We start from the raw sequence: 24,732 nt of genomic DNA, 5'->3' as shown, positions 1-24,732 counted from the left end.
CGATCTGTACTGTATCGCTTTGAATGCTATGCTGCATTTTGTGCTCTTTACTTAAACTGTGTGTATCTTTAAATTTTATGAAATAAAGTATATTTTGAAATTAAGAGAGAGGAAGCTGGAAAGCCGCTGGGTGTGGTGTGGGCTCTGAGGACTGTGAAGAAGCTGATGAGCTGAAAGGCAGTTGAGGACAGGTGGGGAGAGCTGAAGGTGCCTGGGATTGGGGAAAGTGTACTCAGTGTCGCGAAGGTTCTGTAGTCTGACTGTGTGGAGTGAATTAAAAGAATCTTGGCATGAACTGGGCAAGGACCATCGTTTGTCGTATGAGGAAGGTGATGAGACGGTCGGATTCTGTGACACCTCTCTCAATCTTTCATAGTTTGGAAAACATGTTAGATCTCCCGTTAATGTTCTCAGTTCCAGTCAAAAAAGGTGATTGACAGAAGAGCCAAAGGCGACATGTTTTTACACAGCGAGTGGTTAGGATCTGGAATGCGCTGCCCGAGGGGGTGGTGGAGGCAGATTCAATCATGGCCTTCAAAAGGGAACTGGATAAATGCTTCATGGGGAAAAAGTTTGCAGGGCTATGGGGGAATGGAACTAACTGGATTGCTCTGACAAAGAGCCAGCACGGGCTCGATGGGCCAAATGGCCTCCCTCTGTGCTGTAACCATTCTATGAAAAAAGCTACAAATTTTTCAGCCTCTCTTCATTACTATAACTTCTCATTCCTGGTATAATCCGAGTGAATCTTCACTGTCCCCTTTCCATGGCTTTGATATCTCTCCTGTAATGAGCTGCTCAGAACTAACTGTGGTCCAGCAATGTCTTGTACAAATTCAAGACCATTTCCTGCCCTTTATATTTAATGATCCCACATATAAAACCCAGAATCCCATCACCCTGCACTCCCATCTTTCAACATCATTGTATCTGCACCCCCCTCCCCGATCATTGTATCTGCACCCCCCACCCCGATCATTGTATCTGCACCCCCCACCCCGATCATTGTATCTGCACCCCCCCACCCCGATCATTGTATCTGCACCCCCCTCCCCGATCATTGTATCTGCACCCCCCCACCCCGATCATTGTATCTGCACCCCCCTCCCCGATCATTGTATCTGCACCCCCCACCCTGATCATTGTATCTGCACTCCCCCCACCCTGATCATTGTATCTGCACTCCCCCCACCCCGATCATTGTGTCTGCACCCCCCACCCTGATCTTTTATCTGCACCCTCCAGATCTCACTTTCCCTCCACTCCATCCCCCCGACCCGCCCCCTCCCCCGACCCGCCCACATCCCCCCGACCCGCCCCCTCCCCCGACCCGCCCACATCCCCCCGACCCGCCCCCCTCCCCCGACCCGCCCGCTCCCCCGACCCACCCGCTCCCCCCGACCCGCCCGCATCCCCCCGACCCGCCCACTCCCCCCTACCCGCCCACTCCCCCCGACCCGCCCGCATCCCCCCGACCCGCCCCTCCCCCGACCCGCCCGCTCCCCCGACCCGCCCGCATCCCCCCGACCCGCCCACATCCCCCCGACCCGCCCCCTCCCCCGACCCGCCCACATCCCCCCGCCCCGCCCCCTCCCCCGACCCGCCCACTCCCCCCGACCCGCCCGCATCCCCCCGACCCGCCCCCTCCCCCGACCCGCCCGCTCCCCCGACCCGCCCGCTCCCCCCGACCCGCCCACATCCCCCCGACCCACCCCCTCCCCCGACCCGCCCACATCCCCCCGACCCGCCCCCTCCCCCGACCCGCCCGCTCCCCCGACCCACCCGCTCCCCCCGACCCGCCCACGCCCCTGACCCACCCACATCCCCCCAACCCGCCCACATCCCCTGACCCGCCCACTCCCCCCGACCCACCCACATCCTCCTGACCCGCCCACTCCCCCCGACCCGCCCACATCCCCCCGACCCACCCCCTCCCCCGACCCGCCCACATCCCCCCGACCCGCCCCCTCCCCCGACCCGCCCACATCCCCCCGACCCGCCCCCTCCCCCGACCCGCCCACATCCCCCCGACCCGCCCCCTCCCCCGACCCGCCCACATCCCCCCGACCCGCCCCCTCCCCCGACCCGCCCACATCCCCCCGACCCGCCCCCTCCCCCGACCCGCCCGCTCCCCCGACCCACCCGCTCCCCCCGACCCGCCCACATCCCCCCGACCCGCCCACTCCCCTGACCCACCCACATCCCCCCGACCCGCCCACTCCCCCCGACCCACCCACATCCTCCTGACCCGCCCACTCCCCCCGACCCGCCCACTTCCTCCTGACCCGCCCACTCCCCCGACCCGCCCACATCCCCTAACCCGCCCACTCCCCCGACCCACCCACTCCCCCGACCCGCCCACATCCTCCTGACCCGCCCACTCCCCCCGACCCACCCACTCCCCCCGACCCGCCCACATCCCCCCGACCCACCCACTCCCCCCGACCCGCCCACTCCCCCCGACCCGCCCACATCCCCCTGACCTGCCCACATCCTCCTGACCCGCCCACTCCCCCCGACCCGCCCACATCCCCCTGACCTGCCCACATCCTCCTGACCCGCCCACTCCCCCCGACCCGCCCACATCCTCCTGACCCGCTCCAATTTAATCTGATTGAAGATTTATCACCAGAAACCAAATCAATTGTAGATAAAGAAAAACATTGAAATAAACAAGACAAGATACATTTACCTTCGTTCCTGATCTCTGCGGGGACATTAGAGATATTTAACTGATCGATGTCCAGCTGCCACAGATTAGCCAGCTGGCCAAGCTCAGATGGGAGCTCGCGAATACCTGGGTTGCTACAGAGACAGAAAAGAGTTAAACAGACAGACAGAATTTACACTAATCCACTGAGCAAGTATCTGATTGATTCTGGAGTCAAATTTCAGCGTCAAATTTGGTCTGAGAATTGCTGTGAACCGCCTTGGGACGTTTCACTGCACTAAAGGTGCTGTGTTATTGATGTTGATTTTTGTCCTTCCTAACTCCGGGTCACACAGAAATCGGAACTAGGAATCAAACCTTGGCTCCTTCTGCTCTGTTACTCATTGGATAAACTCACCGAGGGGAGTCTGGCAGAGACATTCATTAATTGGACTGTAATTTTTTTTCTGCAAAAGAAACTTTCAACAACCTAGCTTTTAATTGAATGAAGCAAGCTGCCGTCTCTATAGGAGTCCACAACAATCCCATACTTTTCAGTTCATTATAAACAAATAGCTGACTTACTTTGAAAGGTAGAGCTCGGAGAGGGCGCGCAGCCAACACACTGACTGAGGGACTGAATCCAGAAAATTATTGTCCAGATGCAGAACTTCTAAGCACTCACCAAGGAATTGTGGGAATTCAACTGCTGAAACTGAGAAGGAAAGAATGAATCCACTTTGCTCGGTCCGTGTTTGACAGTCTGTTACTTTCTGTCTCGGCAGGGTGCTCTTCTTTCAGGGCTGTGTTTACCTTGGCCTGTGCACTGACTGCACTCATGAATTTTGGCTCTGGTTGCCAGGATCACAGCTGGACCCAGGCTGCCTTTGGGCTAGGTCTTTCCACTGGCCCCTTCTCCCCCGACCCCGGCAAAACCAAAAGTTGTGCAACGCACAAGATTTATTCCGATACAACAGTGAACAGTTGAAGTTTTAACTTCTGTTTATTGGATTTCTGTTCCTGGTCACACACTTGTCTTTTTTTTAAATATTCAGAATAAAATGGTAGGCCGGAGCCTCGCCAGTCAGCAATATCTGTGTCTGAAGGTCTGAATGGTTCAATTTACTGTTTCCACTGGAGAAGGCTGGGGAGATGTCAAAGAAGTTTTTAAAATTAAGAAGGGTTGTGATAGTGAATAAGGGGAGATTATTTCTTCTGGTCAGAAAGTCAGGGACGAGGGTGATCAAGGGACAGAGGGATCAGGAGACGTGTCTTTACTCAGGGTTGCTGGAGCATGAGCTGCTTTGCCACAGGGAGTGGTTGAGATTCAGCCCCAGGGCCCAGCAGCTGCTCTTGAATTTCCACCCACCTTGGCCAGAACTAGAGCAGGCGGAGAATCGGTCTGTGCCAAGGTGCCCCCCACCCAGGCCTGGGATGGGAAATACTGGGGTTCCTTTGGTTGGACAGGCACAACACATTTGGGATGTTCCACTCCTGTCCAGTGCTGGGGGAGGGGGAGGAAAATCAGCCCCTTAATCTCATTAAAATGATGGAAAATGGAGAAGTGTTTCAATGTATCCTTACAGTGTACAGCAATGGATAAAGGGCAGGGGAGGGGGACTAATGGGTTAGCTCTTTCCGCAAGCCGGCCCAGGCTCGATGGGCCAAATGACCTCCTTCTGTGTCGTTAAATTCTGAGAATTGCTCTGCTGGTTGTAAGGTCCCTCTGTGTGGGCAGTTTGTACAGAGGGTATGATAGTGTACTGGTTATATTACTGGACTGGTAATCCAGAGAATGAGAGTTCAAATCTCCACCATGAGAATTTGAATTCAGTTTAAAAAAAGCTGGAATCTGTAAAAGTGACCGTGAAGCTAACGGACTCTAGTAAAAAAAAACCAACTGGTTCATTAATGTCCTTTTTAGGGAAGGAAACCTGCCGTCCTTACCCAGTTTGGGCTTAAGTGACTCCAGTCCCCACACCAATGTGGTTGACTCTTAACTATCCTCTGGAGTGACCTAGTGAGACACTGCGTTGTATCAAACCACTACTGGCAGTTCTGGAAGGCCCACCACTGCCTTCTCAGGGCAGCTAGGGATGGCAATAAATGCCAGCCTTGCCAGCGATGCCCACATCCTGAGATTGAAAACAGGTTTCAACAGCTCATTTGTGAGCAGAAGGTTAGGGTTGGTCACGAAGGGGATTTTTGTACTTGGTAAGAGACATTTAACGGACAAAGTTTTGGCCCAATTCAGAATTCACACAGAGGCCTGAAGTCAGCGGCCCAGGATGGGGAAGTGAGAAGGTGTTTTTTCTATAATTTATATTTGTGCCTCGTGCCGCAGTTGGTGAGTTTCAGTATGGTGGAGGAGGTGGATACATGGGCAGGTAAGTGGCAGATGCAGTTTAATAACGAACAATATGAGCAAACACAGTTTGGGAAAAAGAATGAAGACTTTAAAGGGTAAATTTCTCAATGCAGTGCAGGGATTAAAGGTGCAGATAGATGGATTTTTAAAAGCAGGTAGAGAAGTTTAAAAAGAGTGGCAGACTGAATAGAAAAGCAGAGAGATCATAAATGCTGCACAGAATGGTTGGTCCAGAGCTGTGTGCAGTTTTGGCCTCCTCACTATGGAGGATTAGAGAAGCCCTGGGGAGAGTGCGATACAGGTTTACCAAGGATGATCCCGGGGATGTGGGCTCTGGGTTGCAACAGCCAAGGCTGGATTCTGTCAAACTGTGCCGATTGATGGGGATTTGATGGAAGTGTTCAGAATGATAATTAAAGGAAGAAAGATAAACATAGGTCCTTTTCACTGATTCGAGGGCAAGAGGCCGTGATAAGATAAGATAAGCACTGGGCACAGACTGGGGGAAATCAGAAGGAACTTTTATCACTGACCGTTAGCAGAACGCGGGGTGTTCGAGCACAAGTGGGATCAGTGATTCTAATGGGTAATTAGTGAAAGAAGCAGAAGTAAAAAGGGAAAGTGGGTAAATGGGACTGTGAGAACAGTCTGAGTGGGGTCTAATTTCAGTGTAAGTCTCTAAGCTCTGTGTTTCTGTGGGTCTTTTACCTGTATCCAAGTTTCTCTTTTGTCGTGTCGTAAAAAAACTGACTTTTCTATTTCTGACTCCTTCTTCTCCCCTGCAAACAGGACAATATTCAGTCACGGGAATCCGCAGTGAGCTCTCACTAAACACCACACAATACTCTCAACACAAACTCAGCATTACTGCTGTTGGAGTTTAAGCCAAAGCAAGTAAAACAAAATTTAGAGTTAAATTTATATATTTAACAAATTTATCATTAAAAACAAAGCGTAGGATAGAACCGAGTGCATTGTTCACCCCATAAACTACTGTAGGCCCACAGGATACAATTCACTTCATCCACCATGTCTGTCAGAGTCGGGGACCAGAAACAACTCCTCATTCTGGTTCCCCTCTTCGGGGCAGAATTCCACCTGTCACTCCCACTCCCCCCCAACCCCGCATCACTGCCAATCCACCCCTGACCCTTTGTCCTAACCCCTCACCCACCCAATCCCCCAGCCCCTCTTTTCCCCCCATCTTCCCCTGACCCCTACCTCCCTCCCACTCCCTCTGACCCCTCACCCTCCCAATCCCCCGACCCTGACTTATGGATTGGTGTCACTGATGTGCATGGTGGGCTCCCGGTGGGATTTGCCCACCAAAGGGGAGCCGGCCAGGTCAGTCACTGCAGAGAAGGGTCGGCTAGGAATTGAAAGGGGCAGGAGAGCCCATCAGGTCCGGGAATTGGCTGAGACCAAGGCCAACACAGCATGTAAGTGGGGGCCAGATTGGAGGGCCGGAAATGATAAAAGGTCCTCTCCCACCACTGGGGGTCTCAGGGCTGATACTGCCCCTTCCCAGGGTCCACCTCTACCTTCTACATGGCAGTTCTGGTAAGCGGCAGTAACACAGGCGTACACCAGGAACATCTGCTGGGGACCAGGGCTGTGCCCCAGCCGCCATTGTCACGTGGTGAGCAGGGGAGGGGCAGGGGAGATAAATCCGGGTGGAGGCGGTGAGGTAGCGGTAAGCCCCACCACCAGATTTCTGCCCCATTCAGGAGGTGGAAATATGGAAAACAAGCACCAAATATACAAGGCCCGAAATTCTTGGGGTGGAGGAGGGTGGGATTCGGGGGGGGGGGGGGGGTAGGACTCGGGGGGGGGGGGACTTGGGGGGGGGGGTGGGACTCGGGGGGGTGGGACTCGGGGGGGGGGGGGACTCGGGGTGGGGGGGACTCGGGGTGGGGGGGACTCAGGGGGGTGGGACTCGGGGGGTGGGACTCGGGGTGGGGGAGACTCGGGGTGGGGGGGGGGACTCGGGGGGGTGGGACTCGGGGGGTGGGACTCGGGGTGGGGGGGACTCGGGGGGGTGGGACTCGGGGGGTGGGACTCGGGGTGGGGGAGACTCGGGGTGGGGGAGACTCGGCGTGGGGGGGGGGGACTCGGGGGGGTGGGACTCGGGGGGGTGGGACGACTCGGGGGGGTGGGACTCGGGGGGGTGGGACTCGGGGTGGGGGGGACTCGGGGGGGTGGGACTCGGGGTGGGGGGTGGGACTCGGGGTGGGGGGGACTCGGGGGGGTGGGACTCGGGGTGGGGGGGTGGGACTCGGGGGGGGGGGGTGGGACTCGGGGGGGGGGGGGGACTTAGGGTGGGGGGGACTCGGGGCTCGGGGTGGGGAGGTGGGACTCGGGGTGGGGGGGACTCGGGGGGTGGCCATGATGGGGCAGGAACTTGCGATGGAACCCGGATCCACTGGAGTTTTGCCCAATTTGCCCTTCTTTAGAAATTCTGATGGGAGGGAGGTAGGATGAGTGTTTTACCCGTACCCTGATCCATCCCAGGAGCAGTGCTGGGGCGTCCCAGGTTACCTCAGGGTTTCTCCCCAATATATCACTCGTAGGCCCCGTACTTCCCACACCCAAAGACCAAAAGAAATTGCAGAACGACGCCCTCCAATCACACATCATTGCTTCCTCTTTACCACTCCAATTATCCACTGGGAAGGGTACTGGTGATGGTCACCGCCACAGGTGCGAGACCTGCTCCAAATGTTGAGGTGGTCCCGCTCCTGGGATTTGGGATGGACTCAATGTCTTTCACAGTTATCAGGGGGAGGTCCCACCTCACCATGCTCCCAGCAGACCAGGGATCCTGGAATTTCAGCCCCACCGTGTTTAATGTGAAGTTGAACTCATCGACATGAACAAAACAGGAAAAGAGTCTCTTTAATTTTAAATATGTCGTTGGACGACACTTACTTTCCGAGCTGATTTCGAGAGAGATCGAGTGATTTGAGACAGGAGCATTGCCATCTGTCCACTGAGGGGAGTGACTGTAACTGATTGCCAGACAACCTCAGGGAGTTCAGGGCCTGTGATAGGTTAAAACATAGTTTGTGATATTGTTTTGGTTCATGATTGCAGCACAGGTTAACACCATAACATTCACCAAACCCAAACATGCAACATCGGAGTGATGTGCTGAGACCTTGCACAGGGAGAGTGGGATTAAGGAGTCGGAGCAGATAAAATCAGCAGGACGAGAAGCTGGTCAGATTTGGATATAAAATGTGTGCAGGGTACGGGGAGTGAGGAGGTTGAGATATCGACAGAGAGACAGAATAAGAGACTGGAGAGCAGAATTAAAGCACCATCCACCTTTCAGCTAGGAGGACTTCATTGGAAGGAAGTATAATAAATTGGTGAGGTTAAGCAGGACAGGCAGGCATTACAGAAATAGCATGAAGATAAAAACATGACAGGAAAGTGTTAGAGGAAGCATTACACCTACAAGAAGGTACGTGAGATACACCAACAACAGATCTTCCTTGGGGACTCTCACAATCGACTCCCTATCTCTGTAACCTCCACCAGCCCTACAACCCTCCGAGATCTCTGCGCTCCTCCAATTCTGGCCTCTTGTGCATCCCCCATTTCCTTTGCTCCACAATTGGCGGCCGTGCCTTCAGCTGTCTAGGCCCTAAACTCTGGAATTCCCTCCCTAAACCTCTCTGCCTCTCCACTTCTCTCTCTCCTCCTTTAAGACGCTCCTTAAAACCTACCTCTTTGACCAAGCATTTGATCACCTGTCCTAATGTCTCCTTCTTTGGCTCAGTGTCAATTTTTATTGTCTGATTACACTCCTGTGATATTTTACTACGTTAAAAGTGCTACAGAATTGCTATAGAATGTACAGTATAGAAACAGGCCATTCGGCCCAACTAGTCCATGCTCCACACGAGCCTTCTCCCTTCTCTCTTCATCTAACCCTATCAGTATAACCTCTATTCCTTTCTCCCTCATGTGTTTATCTAGCTTCCCCTTAAATGCATCTATACTATTCACCTCAACTACTCCATGTGGTAGCAAGTTCCACATTCTAACCACTCTCTGGGTAAAGAAGTTTCTCCTGAATTCCCTATTGGATTTATTATTTAAAGTAATTGGTAGAAGGATCAGAGGGGAGCTGAGGAGAAATGTTTTCACCCAGAGGGTGGTGAGGGTCTGGAACTCGCTGCCTGAAAGGGTGGGAGAGGCAGAAACCCTCAACTGTTTAAAAATTACCTGGATGTGCACCTGAAGTGCTGTAACCCACAGGGCTACGGACCAAGTGCTGGAAAGTGGGATTAAGCTGGATAGCTCTTTTTTGGCCGGCATGGACACGATGGGCCGAACGGCCTCCTTCCATGCCGTAACTTTCTATGATTAGTGACTATATTGATAGCCTCTAGTTTTGGTGAAATATAAATGTATCTTTTTGTTGTAATAACTTTGGCGGAAGATTACATAGGAACAGGAGGAGGCCATTCAACCCCTTGAGTCTGTTCCACTATTCAATCAGATCATTTGTACCTCAACTCCATTTACGCGCCTTTGCTCCATATCCCTTGATATGCTTAACTAACAAAAAACTATCAATCTCAGTCTTGAACGTTCCAATTGTCCCCCAGCATCAATAGCCTTTTGTGGAGAGAGTTCCAGATTTCCACTCCCCTTTGTGTGAAGAAGTGCTTCCCGATTTCACTCCTGAATGGCCTAGCTCTAATTTTAAGGTTATGCCCCCTTGTTCTGGACTCCCCCCACCAGAGGAAATAGTTTCTCTCTATTTACCCTATCAAACACGTCAATCTTAAACACGTCAATTAGATCACCCCTCAACTTTCTAAACTCACGTTTATGTAACCTGTTCTCATAACAATTTAAGTCCCGGTATCATTCTGGTGAATCTGTGCTGCACACCCTCCAAGGCCAATTCCTGAGGTTTGGTGCCTAAAACTGAACACAATTCTCCACATGGGATCTGACCTCACTTTGTAACTTCCTGCTCCCGTCCCCAGAACTTACTGCGCCTCCTAACTTAGTGTCATCTGAGAGCTTTAATATACAACTCACAATCCTTTATCCAAGTCATTAAGATCCCAGATAGACATGTAAGTGGAGTTTCTGTCGAAGTTACAGGGGCCGATCATGAGAAACCCCATGGAAATTCCTGGCCCAGATGTTTTTATACCATTTAGTTTATTGTACAGAATGATTCGAATTCTGATGTCAAAATTGGACCTAGAAATTGTGCACAAATACCTGAAGCTCAAAGATGTTTGGTGGCAATTCCTTCAGTGAATTGTCAGAAAAATTTGCTTCTTTAAGATAATTTTTCCAGAAGACACATAGAGTGTCCGGAAGGGATCCCAGCAAATTTCCGGAAAAGTTACAGAATTTCTAGAAATAAAGAAAATAATTAGTATTTTAATCATTTATTTACTAGCTTTAGTCTGTTGGGAAGTAGAGTGAAGTGTGATTATTTATTATATAAAATTTGTTGGAGGGGCACCGTTTTTATTTAGAGGCAAACTGTTCTTGTTTTGCCCAAAACAGTACAATTGATGATAACAATTCATTTGAAAACCTGTCACTGAAAGTCATCCTGTCAGTATTTACATGTGACCTCATCCTGTTAGCTGTTCACCGTCTTTGTAATGAGGACGGTGCCTTGTTGCAATGAGGACGGTGCATTGTAATGAGGAATGAGGTCGGTGCCTTGTAATGGGGACAGAGCCTTGTAATGAGGATGGTGCCATGTAATGAGGATTAATACATCTGAAAAAACCTATTTAAGATCTGGTTTGGATACAATCTCCTCTTTTCATAGCATATTGATTTGAGGAAAAACTTTTGTACACTGCGAGTGGTTAGGATCTGGAATGCACTGCCCGAGGGGGCGGTGGAGGCAGATTCAATCATGGCCTTCAAAAGGGAACTGGATAAGTACTTGAAAGGAAAAACCTTGCAGGGATACGGGGATAGGGCAGGGGACTAGCTGGATTGCTCTTGCAGAAAGCTGGCACGGACTCGATGGGCCGAATGGCCTCCTTCCGTGCTGTAACCTTCTATGATTCTATGATTCTAAAACCCAGTGCCATTTCAGTCCCCCTCTCAATCTTTAAACAAATCCTTTATTAGTTCTGTAATACTGTTCTTACCAAAGGACAGGCCCACGGTTCAGGAAAGTTCTTGAGTACATTCTGAGACACCTTCAGGCTGCTGAGGGACTTGAAACAATGCAGGAAGATTGTGGGCAAAAGCTGAAGTTTGTTGTCAGAAACATCAATCTCCTGCAGTTTCCGCAATCCAATCCAGTTTGTTGCTGGAGGAAAAGGAAGCAAGTATTTAACTGACCAATCACACAGTGAAAAGAAAAATAACAATTTGGGACATTTGATCAGGTTAAGATTTCTGTACCTTTATCCTCATCAAATAACTTGCCCAGTAAATTGGTGAAAGCTGTGAGTTTCTGAAGCTTTGGGAGATGTAAAAAGCCGGTGGGCAGACAGGTCAGTTGGTTCTTCGACACATCAATCTCCAGTATTCTGAGGCAGCAGAATATAATCCTGTTAGTTTGATTGTTGATACCAGTCTCACCGTTGTGTCTAACACGGTTTGTAACGTTTAAGGCCAAATAGTCCCAGATCTGAGAATTTTGTCTGTGCTGATTCTACGTTTTTATTGGGTCCTGAGACGTTCAATACAAAAAACCAAGACCTGAGGGTGGGCTTGACTCACTAAAACCGTTTACCATTGAGTGTTCCATCGTAATATCCCCATCATCTCAAGACCTTTTGTGTTTAAATCATTAAACTGTACAATGTGGTATCTTTTGTAATTGTATTTATGCAACGGTTGCTATATGTGAAAACAGCAAATGCTGGAAACACTGAGCAGGTCAGTCAGTGTCTGAGGAGGAAACAGCCAGCTTTACCTATCAGATGCGGGTGGTTTATAGAACTCCTCCACTCTCTCCACAGATACTGCCTGATCTGCTCAGTGCTTCCAGCATTTTCAGTTTTCATTTCAGATTTCCAGCATCTGCAGCTTTATATTTTTTGCAGTTACCGGTTTCACTGGTCCCTGTTCATTGTCCAACTCCCTTTAACACGGAAACACACTCGGTACAAGTTACAACGAGCACAGTGCTCAATCAATGCCATTGGTTTGTCACGTACCCTGTGCAGAGAATTTCTTCAGATGAGATTGCATTGGGCCAGTCCTTCAGCTGGTTTTCAGACAAGTTGAGTTTTTTCAGATGTACTAATCCCCACGGAATAACCGAGGGAAGGAAAGTCAGGCTGTTCCTACTCAGATCGAGTTCTGTTATTTGATTGGACACATCTATGAACCAGTCTAACTCCAACCAAGGTAGTCTCAGGTGAGACCATTTCAGTGAAAGGCCCTGTAATTCAAAACACAAGAATTATAGAATCTTACAGCACAGAAGGAGGCCATTCAGCCCATTGTGCCTGTGCTGGCTATTTGAAAGAGCTATCCAATTGGTCCCACAGCCCTGCTCTTTCCCTACATCCAATTCCCTTTTGAAAGTTACTATTGAACCTGCTTCCACTGCCCTTTCAGGCAGCGCATTCCAGATCATCACAACTCGCTACGATTTAAAAAAAAAATTCTCCTCTTCTCCCCACTGGTTCTTTTGCCAATTATCTTAAATCTGTATCCTCTCAACCCAGTGGAAACAATTTCTCCCTTTAATAGAGATTTCTCTCTATTAAATCTCCCCTTAACCTTCTCTGCTTTAAATAGAACAATCCCAGCTTTGCTAGTCTCACCACATTCCTGGTACCATTCTAGTAATAAAGCCCAGGATCCCATATGCTTTTTTAACAGCCTTCTCAACTTGTCCTGTCACCTTCAAAGATTTGTGTACATTCACCCCCAGGTCTCTCTGTTCCTGCACCTCCTTTAAAATTGTACCATTTAGTTTATATTGCCTCTCCTCATTTTTCCTTCCAAAATGTATCACTTCACACTTCTCTGCATTAAATTTTATCAGCCATGTGTCTGCCCATTTCACCAGTCTGTCTCTGTCCTCCTGAAGTCTGTTACTATCCTCCACATTGTTTACTACATTTCCGAGTTTTGTGTCATCTGCAAACTTTGAAATTATCCCCTCTATACCCAAGTCCAGGTCATTAATATATATCAAAAAGAGCAGTGGTCCTAATACTGACCCCTGGGGAACTTCACTGTAAACTTCCCTCCAGCCTGAAAGACAACCAGTCAGAGGACTGGAGGGTAGCTCTCTTCTTTCTATACCTTAGCCAATTTTGTATCCACATGCAACTGCCCCTTTAATCCCTTGGGGTTCAATTTTGCTAACAAATCTATTATGTGGCAATTTAGCAAACGACTTTTGGAAGTCCATTTATACAATATCAAGTGCACTATCCTCATCAACCCTCTCCATTACTTCATCAAAGAACTCAAGCAAGTTTGCCAGATGTGATTTGCCTTTAACAAATCCATGCTGACTTTCATTTATTAACCCATATTTTTCCAAGTGCCAATTAATTTTCTCCTGGATTATTGTCTGTAAAAGTATCCCCACCATCGACTTTAGGCTGACTGGCCTGTAGTTACCTGGTTTATCCCTCTCCCCTTTCTTGGTGTAACATTTGCTACCCTCCAGTCCTCCGACACTGCCCCCATATCTAAGGAGGATTGGAAGATTGTGGCCAGAGCCTCCGCAATTTCCACCCTTACTTCCCTCAGTAACCGAGGATGCATCCCATCCGGACCGGGTGACTTTTCTACTTTGAGCACTGCCAACTTTTTAAGTACCTCCTCTTCATCTATTTTTATCCTATCCAATATCCCTCCCACCTCCTCCTTCACTGTTACAATGGCAGCATCCTCTTCTCTAGTGAAGACCGATGCGATTTATTCATTTAGTGCCTCAGCCGTGCCCTCTGCCTCCACATGAAGATCTTTTTTGTCCGTAATCGGTCCCACCCTTCCTTTGACTACCCTTTTACTATTTATATGTTTATAAAAGCTTTTGCATTCCCTTTTATGTTAACCGCTAATCTATTCTCGTACTCTCTCTTTGTCCCTCTTATTTCCTTTTTAAGATCTCCTCTGTACTTTTTGTATTCAGCCTGGTTCTCTACTGTATTATGAACCTGATATTCGCTAAAGGCTTCCTTTTTCTGTTTCATTTTAATCTCTATCTTTAGTCACCCAGGGAGCTCTAGCTTTGGATGCCCTGCCTTTTGCCCCTCGTAGGGATGTGTCCACTCTGTACCCGAACCAGCTCCTCCTTGAAGGCCTCCCACTGTCCAATGACTGTTTTACCTGTCAATCACCCGGTGAAGAGAGGGGCCGGTTTCAGGCTGATTCCATTCAGTGCCAGGAGGGTGGAGCTTATGTTAAACTGATTTGCTGGAATTGTATGTAATTATCGTGCAATGTTCAGTCTTTACTCAGTCTCCCAGTGACCCCTACGAGCAGAACACGTAGACTGTAAAACTGTCGAAAATGTACCTAAACCAAACCAGCGGCTAATCAATACATTTCACTATGTCAAATTTGATCAGATTCTACACTGATCAAAGGGTCGAAGTTCAGGAGTGGATGACATCATCCATTCATCCCTTGGTTACCAGCTGCCAATCACTGATCAGTAAGCGCAGCGAACACTTCTGTTTTCTATTTTGCTAACATCAGTTTGGTGTTAGGTGAGAGTGTTTCCTTACTGTTTGTCTATTGGAGCCTTCGTACTGGCTACTTCCTTCTGTACAATGTTTTCTCAGGAGCTGTTTGCTGAGTTCTGGGTGATCCAGTAAGATATAAGAAGAGAAATGAGCTCCGTTGTCCAGGAGGAATCCTGCAATCTCCACATTCCCTGGAACAGAGAGAAACTGTCTTCACCAAAACCAGAACCATTCACTGTACAAACTAATAACCCAATGGAAAAAAACTGACAGACAAACAAATAGAACAGCAGTGGGAAATATTTAAAATGGTGATCAATAGAGTCCAGGAGAAATATATTCCTCCAAGAAACAAGAACAAACTAACCAATAATGAGACACCATGGATGAATAAAGAGATAAGGGTAAGATTGAAACTAAAGTAAAAATTATTCACTAAGTACACAGGCAATAAAGGAGAGGATGACAAAAGGGAATATGAAGAAAGAAGTCAGAAAAACAATTCGGAAAGCAAAGAGGAACTACAAAATTAAATTATCAAGGAATATCAAAATAAATATTAAAGTAATCTACAGACACATAAATAACAAAAGAAAAATCAGGATAGGGATAGGGTCACTAAGGGATACACAGGATAAACTCACAGGTAATGACAGCAAAATGGCAGAAATTTTGAATAGTTACTTTACCTCAGTATTTAGCAGGGAGACTAACAAGGTGGGCATGACATTAGAAAAGGAGATCAAAAAGGTATAAAGACATTTAAGATAGAAAGGGGGAGATAATTGATAAACTAATCAAACTTAGAGGATAAAACCCCTGGTCGGGATGGATTGCATCCAGGCACATTAGAAGAAGTTAGGGAGGAGACAGCAGAGGCACAATTACATATATATAAAAATTAGAAAAGGGAATCGTGCCAGAGGACTGGCCGTCAGTTAATGTGATTCCTATATTTAAAAAGGGAGATAGAACCAGTCCAGGGAACTATAGACCAGTTAGCTTAACCTCAGTGGTAGGAAAGATAATGGAATCTTTACTCAAAGATGTAATAGAAAAATCTAGAAACTGAAAATATAATAAAGAATAGTCAGCACGGATTTAAAAGGTCATGCTTGAGCAACCTTACTGAATTCTTTGAAGAAGTAACAGAAAGAGTAGACAAGGGTAATGCTGTAGATGCAACATACTGGGATTTTCAAAAGGTGTTTGATAAGGTAGCGCATAGTAGACTCTTGACTAAGGTCAGAGCAAGTGGAGTCAGAGGGCAAGTAGCAGAATGGATAACAAGCTGGCTACAAAACAGAAAACAGAGAGTAGGGGTTAAACGTATTTATTTAGGCTGGCGATAGGTGGGAAGTGGTGTTCCACAAGAATCAGTGCTGGGACCACTGTTGTTCACCATTTACAGAAACGATTTGGAATTGGGAATCGGAAGTACAATTTCAAGATTTGCGGACGACACCAAGTAGGGGGGTAAAGTTAATACCGAGGAGGACTGCGACAAAATACGTTAATAAACTTGCAGAATGGGCAAATTAATTTCAATTCAGATAAGTGTAAAGTGGTGCATTTTGGTAGGAGAAATAAGGAGGCCACATACTCCTTGGAAAATGAGAGTCTAAATGGGGTCGAGGAGCAGAGGGATCTAGGGGTACAGATACACAGATCACTAAAAGTAGCAAAGCAGGTTGACAAGGCCATAAAAAATGCAAAGCACTGGGGTTCGTTTCTAGAGGAATAGAATCAAGGAAAGGTTACAGCACAGAAGGAGGCCATTCGGCCCATCGAGTCCGCGCCAGCTCTATGCAAAAGCAATCCAGCTAGTCCCACTCCCCCGCCCTTTCCCCGTAGATTAGAATTGAAAAGCAGTGAAGTTATGTTAAACTTATATAGAACCTTGGTTAGACCACACTTGCAGTACGGTGCATAGTTCTGGACTCCATATTACAAAAAGGATATAGAAGCACTGGAGAAAGTGCAAAAAAGATTAAAAAGGATGATACCAGAACTGAGAGGGGATAACTACCAGGAAAGACTGAACAGACTGGGGCTCCTTTCTCTAGAAAAGAGAAGGCTGAGGGGTGACCTGATAGAGGTCTTTAAAATTATGAAGGAGTTTGATAGGATAGACAGAGAGAAGATGGGCAGCATTTTAGCACCCGCTATCGGGTGCGTTCCTGGCGGGGGGGCCTCGAAAATCGCAAAATCCCGGAGCGGGACTGGAGCCCGCCTCGAACCCGCGCACTTCCGGGTTCCCCGCTGACGCACCGGTGCGCGCGCAGCCCCCGCTGGTGGGAATCCCACAGGCAATTAAAGCCAGCGGGATGCCACTTGAAAGTATTTATTTGTCTTGTTCAGGTCATTAACTGACCTGATTAAGGGATTATGTGAGGAGGGGTGGGATTTTGGAGCAAACTGGGACTGTTTCCCACACTGGGGGAAACACTCCCAGTTCAAATGGATGTGTTGCAGCTGTCAGCCTGTGGCAGCTGCAAAGGTCCATTTGACAGATCGGGGGGGGGAGACCCTCACTCATTGCAGGAGGCCACTCTGTCACTTGGGACAAAGTTTGGCCTCCACCACCCTCCTCCTAACAATCAAAGTCACCAACTTGCACACTTACCCCGGGGTCCGGAGACATGTACCTACCTTGCGGACCCCCTCAGATGTACATCTTCCAGATGGGGGCCGCCGTAGCTGCAGTCATGACCTCCTCGGAGGGCGAACAGCATCACCAGCCTCGCCGGCCTCACCAGCCTCGCCATCCACGCCGTCCACCTCTGACACGTGGAGCTCCACAACAGAGTGCTGTGAAACATCCACCTGCACAGCAGGAGGGAGGGCTACCGCAGAGAGAGAAGTGTCGCAGAGGGCACTACCCTCGCCACAGGGTCCACAGACCGAGGCTCAGCTTCCTGGACCTCTCTGAGCAGCAGTGCACACGGAGGCTCAGAGTCACTCGACATGTAGTCGTGGACATCTGCAGCCTCCTTCATGCCGAGCTGCTCCCGGCTGGCCCGAGCACCATCTTCGTACCTGTCGCTGTCAAAGTCGCCACTGCCCTCAACAACCCCTCCTCCGCATCCTTCCAAGGTGCCACCGGGGACATCGCCCATGTCTCTCAGCCGTCTGCGCAAAAGAGCCCTGCAAATACACCTACACCCACTCTGCAGTGACACAATGGGTGGCATCAGGTGTGGGTCTTCATAGTGATCCTCAGGAAAGGGCATTATTGGACAAACCAGACAAGATTCGCGAAGACATGGCAGTAGTGGTGACAATATAATGGGCTCGATTTTAGCAGGCCTGCGGGTTCCCAGCGGGTGGTCCTCCGGGAGCGTGGAAAACGCGGACGGGTAATTGCGTGCGCCCCCCGCGCGATTGCGGGATAATTGAACTGATTAAGCCCTGCTTCCGGGTTCTCCGCTCCCCAGCTGCGTGCCGGCGGGCTGCGCATGCGCAGTACCGTCGACGCGATGTAGGAGCTCCACTTAAAGGGGCAGTCTCCCAAAGCCCCTCCTGCTGCAATCAGTAGGCTGGTGATGATGGCTCAGCCCAGGGGAAAGGCTGCGCCACGTTTTTCGGACCTCGCGCTGCAGCTGATGCTGGAGGGCGTGAGGAGGAGGAGGGACACGCTCTTCCCCGCGGACGGACGCAAGTGCCCTGCCGCCGCCACCAGGAAGGCATGGGCAGAGGTGGCGGCGGAGGTCAGCAGCAGGGCCAACACCCCCAGGACTTGGGAGCAGTGCTGCAAGCGCTTCAATGACCTCACTAGGTCTGGCAAGGTGAGTACACCAACGCACCCTCCCACAACCCGTCCCCACCATCACGCCAAACAGATCACAACCCCTCCTGCAGAGCCACCACTGCGCTCCCGCAGCAATCCTCACAGCCACTCATTCACCATCCTCGCCGTGCCCGCAAGTACCCACCGTCCCTGTCCCCACCCGAACACTACCACACACCCCAATCCCCATGCAATGGGATGGGCACGTGGCACACGCATCCTCCCATCCATCTGCCCCACACTCAACCCACCCACACCAATGCTCGATGCGTCTCACTATGCAATACGCACCCACTCACGCATCTGTGTTTTGCCTTGACAGGAGAAGGGAAGCAAGAACAACAGGGAAAGGGCACGCACCGGAGGTGGCCCGCCGCACGTGGTCGACCTCACCGACGCAGAGGTGGAGGCGCTCGACCTTGCCCGCACGCCACATTGCCTGTTGGTCGCAGATGGCGAGTCTGTCGCTGCAGAAACGGCCGGTAAGGGAAAGCTGACACTCAACACCCATGATCGCGAGTGACCGTATCATCACCTGCCATCAGGCACACCGTAACGTTGGTGCACACGCCTCATAGTGCCCTCTGTTCTCTTTCAGGGCCGTCTGCGAGCGATGCGATTGAGGAGGGCGATTCCTCAGAGGACATGCCGGTCTCTGAGGGTGCATCGTCACATCTGAGCCAACCATCCACCAGCGCAGAGACACGCACCTCGGTGGGTCCCCCTCGCCAACTAGTTAGGGTAGCACTTGGTGATTCACCGTGCACGAGTGAGCATGAGCAGACCCTGGTGGCAGGGGCAGCCGCGGAGGGTCCGCGTCGGTGGGAGCACTCATCTCCAGGCTCTGCTCAGCCGGACCCAGATGCTGAACCCAGGGGGCCACCAGTGAAAAGGAGAGTCGTCGAGGGGCACCAGCTAATTGCCGAGGTACTGGGAGAGGTGCCGTGCGCATTATCCACAATTGCGCAGGCGATGGAGGAGTCCACCTCCTGCATGTGGGCATTGGTGGCGCAGGCACAGGAGGGTACCGGCGACACAGTGTCGCGGGTAGGTGCGGGACTGTCTGCGGTGGAGGACAGGCTGGCCTCCCTCGAGCGTCACACACAGCTCCACATCGAGTCCGTGCAGGCCCTGACAACGGCTGTACGGATTCAGGGTGAGCAACATTCCGCCGCCCTAAACAGGCTGACAGATACACTAGGGGTGGCCTTGCAAGGCCTCACACATGCCATCCAAACTGCCGTCCAGCAGGGTGGAAGGGGTGATGTGGGCCGAGGCCACGAGAGGGATGATGGTGACCGGGGACATGGAAGCGGGGACGCTTCTCAAGGCGCCCCCACGTCCCACCCGTCGCCCACCTCTCAACCAGTACCCGCAATGGTGCCTCCTCTCCAGGTGGCCGAGTCTGCCCCTGCCCCGGTGCAGGAGGAGCAGTCTGTGGAGGTGCCCTCACGGGCACCGAAACCCAGGGGCCGTCCGCCAAAAGCATCTACCCGGTCAGGGCGAGAACAGGAGCAACCTGCCACAACCTCTGCTGGAGCCACAGGGGTAGCACCATGTAGGGGTTCCCGTAAACGAAAGCCAAGGGCGTTATAAGCACAAAGGGAATGCACCAGGGTGTCTGTTAATTTGTACACTTTTTGTTTATATTATTTCACATTGTACATATTAAACACGATCATTCTCACCACTCCTGCCACCTCTCGTCCATTCTTCCGCGGCCTGTGCAATAGGTGCGTTCCATGCAGCCCATCATGACGGCGAACACCTGCTGCCGCCCATTGGGCACACTACTGTGGGTGCAGGAGCACTGGCAACACTCTTCAGTGGAGGGGGCTGGTATGGCCCCTCGCATGTGCAGGTGAGGAGATGCGAGCGCCTCGCACTGTCTGACTCTAGGAGAACTGTTGACGTATGAGTGCCTCCCTGGCCCGGCGAGCATCCCGGTGAGTCGTGGTTCGGCGCATGGGTCGTCCACCATCCTCTGGCGCGTCCTCCTCCTCCCCCTCCTCCTCCTCCACCTCCTCCTCCTCCTCCTTGTCCTCATCGTCGTCCTCAAAGTGGGTGGCGGGTGTGGATGGGGCCTCCTCCAGCGGCAACCCTCTCTGTTGGGCCATGTTGTGCAGGGCACAGCAGACAACTATGATTCGTCCCACTCTGAATGGTGTGTATTGCAGCGCTCCCCCAGAACGATCAAGGCACCTGAAGCGCATCTTGAGAAGCCCTATGGTCTGCTCAATTGTAGACCTGGTAGCAGTGTGGCTGTCATTGTACCGACGCTCCGGCTCGGTGATGGGGTTCCTCAGAGGTGTCATGAGCCACGTGTGTAGGGGATACCCCTTGTCGCCGAGGAGCCAGCCGTTGCCGGTGTTGGGTGCGTGGAGGATGGGCGGGACGGTGGACTCCCTGAGGACGAAGGCATCGTGGCAGCTGCCGGGGTATCTGGCGCACACGTGTAGGAATCTCTGGCGGTGGTCACAGATGAGCTGGGCGTTCATGGAGTGATACCCCTTCCTGTTGATGAACAGCCCTGGCTCATGCGGAGGTGCCCGTATTGCGATGTGGGTGCAGTCGATTACACCCTGTACCCGTGGGAAGCCGGCCATGGCATGGAATCCAACCGCCCTCTCCATCTGGCTGCGCTCGTCCATGGCGAAGTTGATGTAGTGCGAGGCCCTGCGGAACAACCCATCGGTGACCTGCCTTATGCACTTGTGTGCAGATGACTGACAGACCCCGGTGATGTCCCCGGTGGCACCCTGGAAGGAACCGGATGCAAAGAAGTTGAGGGCAGTGGTGACTTTGACGGTGACAGGTAAGAAGATGCTGCTTGGTCCATCCGGGAGCAGCTCGTCATTGAGGAGGCTGCAGATGTCGGCGACTTCCTGGCGAGTGACTCTGAGCCTCCGTATGCACTGCTCCTCGGAGAGGTCCATGAAGCTGAGCCTCGGTCTGTACACCCTGTGCGGAGGGTAGTGCCTCCTGCGACGCATCTCTCTCTGTGGTTGCCCTCCCTCCTGCTGTGCAGGTGGGTGTGCCACCGCACCGTGTTGGGGGGCTCCACGTCTCCGAGGCGGACGGCGTGGACTGCGAGGCTGCTGGGGCTGGTGATGCTGTTCGTCCTCCGAGGATGTCAACGCACCACCCATCTGGCAGGTGTTGGTCTGAGGGGTTGTGCAGGGTAGGTAGATGGTTCCTCGCACTGGGGCTGCGGTTTCACGTCGGTCTGTCCTCTGGCTTGGCGGGGGGTGGTGGAGGGCAGGGGTTGCCCTACGTGACGCGGTGGCCTCCTGCGTGGGTGAGGGCTCTCCCACCCGCTGTGGAGTGCACCTTGGCAGCTGCCACAGGCTGCTGGCTGGAACACGACCGGTTGAAGGGAGACTGTTTCCCCCAGTGTGTGAAACTCACTGCGTTGAAGCTAAAATCCCACAATTCCTCTTTTGACAGCTGATTCAGCTCATTTAATGACCTCAACAAGCAAGGTAAATACACTCAAGTGGAACCCCGCTGGCTTTAATTGCCTGCGGGATTCCCACCAGCGGGGCCTGCGCACGCAGCCCCGCACGTCAGCGCGGCACCCGGAAGTGGCCGGGATCTCGGCGCGATCCGCTCCCGCACGTGGAAATTGACATTTTGGAGACCGCCCCGGCGATAACGGACAGGAAACCCGACGCTAAAATCGAGCCCAATATGTAATGTGAGTTGGTCAGAAATTCAATATAAGTAACAACCATGACAAACCCTCAAACACCCTTGTGCATCCCCTTCATGCTCACGACACGTTTGCCTTACGCTGCCTACTGCACATTTGTGATGCATGCCCTGTGGCTGCAGCACAGGTAGTGGCAGGCTGAGTGAGGCTGGCCGTGAGAGAGATGCACGAGAGGGTGAGTATGAGATGGAGCCATGAGATTGTATGAGGATTGGGTTGAGTGGTAGTGGTGGGATGAGTACTGGCGAGGTGAGTAAGTGCAGGTAAGATGAGGATGAGGTTTGAGTGGGTATGAGGGGTGATGTGACAGAGTAGTGTTGGCAGTGCAGAAGGAGATGTGGGGTGGGGGCGGTGATGTGGCAGACGGAGTGTAGGGGAATGAGTAAGTGTACTCACTTTGGCTGACCTACTGAGGTCATTGCAGCACCTCCTGCACTGTATGCAGGTGGGCGATATGTTGGTGGTGCAGGTGACCTCCTCTGCCACCTCGAGCCAGGCCTTCCTGATGGCAGAGGCAGGCCGCTTCCTCCCGCCCGCCGGGAAGAAGATCTCTGTCCTCCCCCTCCTCCTCACCCCATGTATTGATACCTGGAGTGAGGCATCATTAAACTGGGAGCAGCCTTCCCCCTGGGCTGCTCCATGCTGTAATTTTTTCTATTTGTTGCAGCATCAGTCAGTGGAGGACTGCCCCTTTAAATAGAGCTCCTCCAGCTGACAGACCTTACTGCGCATGCGCAGCCCGCCCGACGCGCAGATCAGCAGTGGGGAACCCGGAGGAGCAGGTAAGTGGATCCAATTAGTGGATTGTATGCTACGATCGCGCGGGGAGCTGACTAATTTCACCGGGCGCATTACCCACGCACCCGATAGCCCCCCCGCCGAGAACCCGCAGCCCTGCTAACATTGGGCCCGATGTTTCTACTTGTGAGGGAGTCAAAACTAGTGGTCATAAATATAAGATAGTCACTAATAGGGAATTCAGGAGAAACTTCTTTACAGAGAGCGGTGAGAATGTGGAACTCACTCCCACAAGGAGTAGTTGAGGCGAATAACAGATGCATTTAAGAGGAAGCTAGATAAACACGTGAGGGCCAATGGAATAGAAGGATATGCTGATAGGGTGAGATGAAATAGAGTGGGAGGAGGCTCGTGTGGAGCATAAACACCGGCATAGACCACAGTTTTCCTGGTCTGAATGGCCTGTTTCTGTGCTGTCATTCTATGTAACTTACTCCACAATGCCCATTGTTGTAATGCCAACTTGCAATTCAATGTTCTGTGGGTGGGTAGGTAGATAGGTGGGGAAGTTGGTAACGGAAGGAACGAGGAAGGAAGGGAGGAAGACAATGAAGTAAATTTCAAACGTACTGGCCTGGCTTTCTGTTATTTTTTCAATCTCCACGCGTGTACTTCTGATACCCAGCGAGGAGATGTGATTGTCCACTTACCTGTCTTCATCGCTGCGTACAAGGGCTGGCCTGTGATGATGGGGTGGTCCTGTGCCTTCATTCCGCAGCTGTTAGTCTCTGCCTTATATGCAAATACCAAGAGTCTCACTATACCCAGATGTCCCTGCTTACAAGCTGCAGCAAGCATCCAGCTTAGCAGATCCTTATTGGTACATGAATCTATAAAAAACACAACATATATTATATAAGAAACACAACCCTCTTACAGTTATGGAATGAAATGATCAATAACGTTCACTCATGGTTTTCACTCTGGAATCAGAGAAATTACAGACAGCAGGAGGCCATTCAGCCCATCATGTCTGTCCCAGTACTAGCACTTCAACTGGAGCTGTCTTCTCTAATTCAATTCCCTGCCCTTTTGCTGTATTATTTTTCACACATTTATCCAATCCCCTTTTAATTGATGTTTTATTCTCTGCCTCAATAGCCCTTTTGGTAAAGATTTCCATGTGTGAAAAAAATGTCACTGTCTCAGAACGATCAAACACACACTGTGGATCAAAGAATTACCTTTTTACTCAATTTCTCGTTAAAAAAACTTGAAATTATACAGCGCCTTTCATGACCTCAGGAGGTCCAAAGCGCTTCAATGAAGTACCTTTGAAGTATGGTCACCATGGTAATGTAGTTAATGTGGCAGCCAATTTGCTTACAGCAAGCTCCCACAAACAACAATGAGATAAATGACTAGATAATATGTTTGAGTGATGTTGGTTGAGGGATAAATATTGGCTCGAACATGGGGGAGAACTCCCCTGCTCTTAGAATCATGGAATCTTACAGCATAGAAGGAGGCCATTTGGTCCATCGTGCCTGTGCTGACTCTTTGAAAGAGCCGTCCAGTTTAGTCCCACACCCCAGCTTTTTCCCCAGAACCCTGCAAATTAATCCTCTTCAAATACATGTCCAATTGCCTTTTGAAAGTTCCTATGGAATCTGCTCCCACCGCCCTTTCAGGAAGTGTGTTCCAGACCTTACCCTCTGTGTGAAAAACATTTCTCCCCGTTTCCCCTCTAGTTCTTGTGCCGATTATTTTAAATCTCTGACCTCTGATTACCGACCCACTTGGCAG

The 24,732-nt window shown here is 51.0% G+C and overlaps 1 protein-coding gene across 1 annotated transcript in view; it reads right to left on the bottom strand.

Moving 5' to 3' along the window:
• lrrk1 (leucine-rich repeat kinase 1) overlaps positions 1-24,732 on the bottom strand; it is a 479,049-nt gene that overhangs the window by 260,268 nt on the left and 194,049 nt on the right. Inside the window, exons 5-14 of the mRNA XM_067971653.1 lie at positions 23,637-23,816; positions 14,729-14,877; positions 12,188-12,414; positions 11,427-11,554; positions 11,168-11,331; positions 10,269-10,406; positions 7,947-8,059; positions 5,727-5,797; positions 3,236-3,365; positions 2,693-2,805 (exon numbers count right to left, since the gene is read on the bottom strand). Coding sequence (XP_067827754.1) covers positions 2,693-2,805; positions 3,236-3,365; positions 5,727-5,797; positions 7,947-8,059; positions 10,269-10,406; positions 11,168-11,331; positions 11,427-11,554; positions 12,188-12,414; positions 14,729-14,877; positions 23,637-23,816 — 1,413 coding nt within the window. The remainder of the gene's footprint in view (positions 1-2,692; positions 2,806-3,235; positions 3,366-5,726; positions 5,798-7,946; positions 8,060-10,268; positions 10,407-11,167; positions 11,332-11,426; positions 11,555-12,187; positions 12,415-14,728; positions 14,878-23,636; positions 23,817-24,732) is intronic.

The sequence above is a fragment of the Heptranchias perlo genome, chromosome 34, assembly GCF_035084215.1.
Source record: "Heptranchias perlo isolate sHepPer1 chromosome 34, sHepPer1.hap1, whole genome shotgun sequence".
Classification (NCBI taxonomy): Eukaryota; Metazoa; Chordata; class Chondrichthyes; order Hexanchiformes; family Hexanchidae; genus Heptranchias; species Heptranchias perlo.
This window is presented reverse-complemented; position numbering and strand designations above follow the sequence as displayed.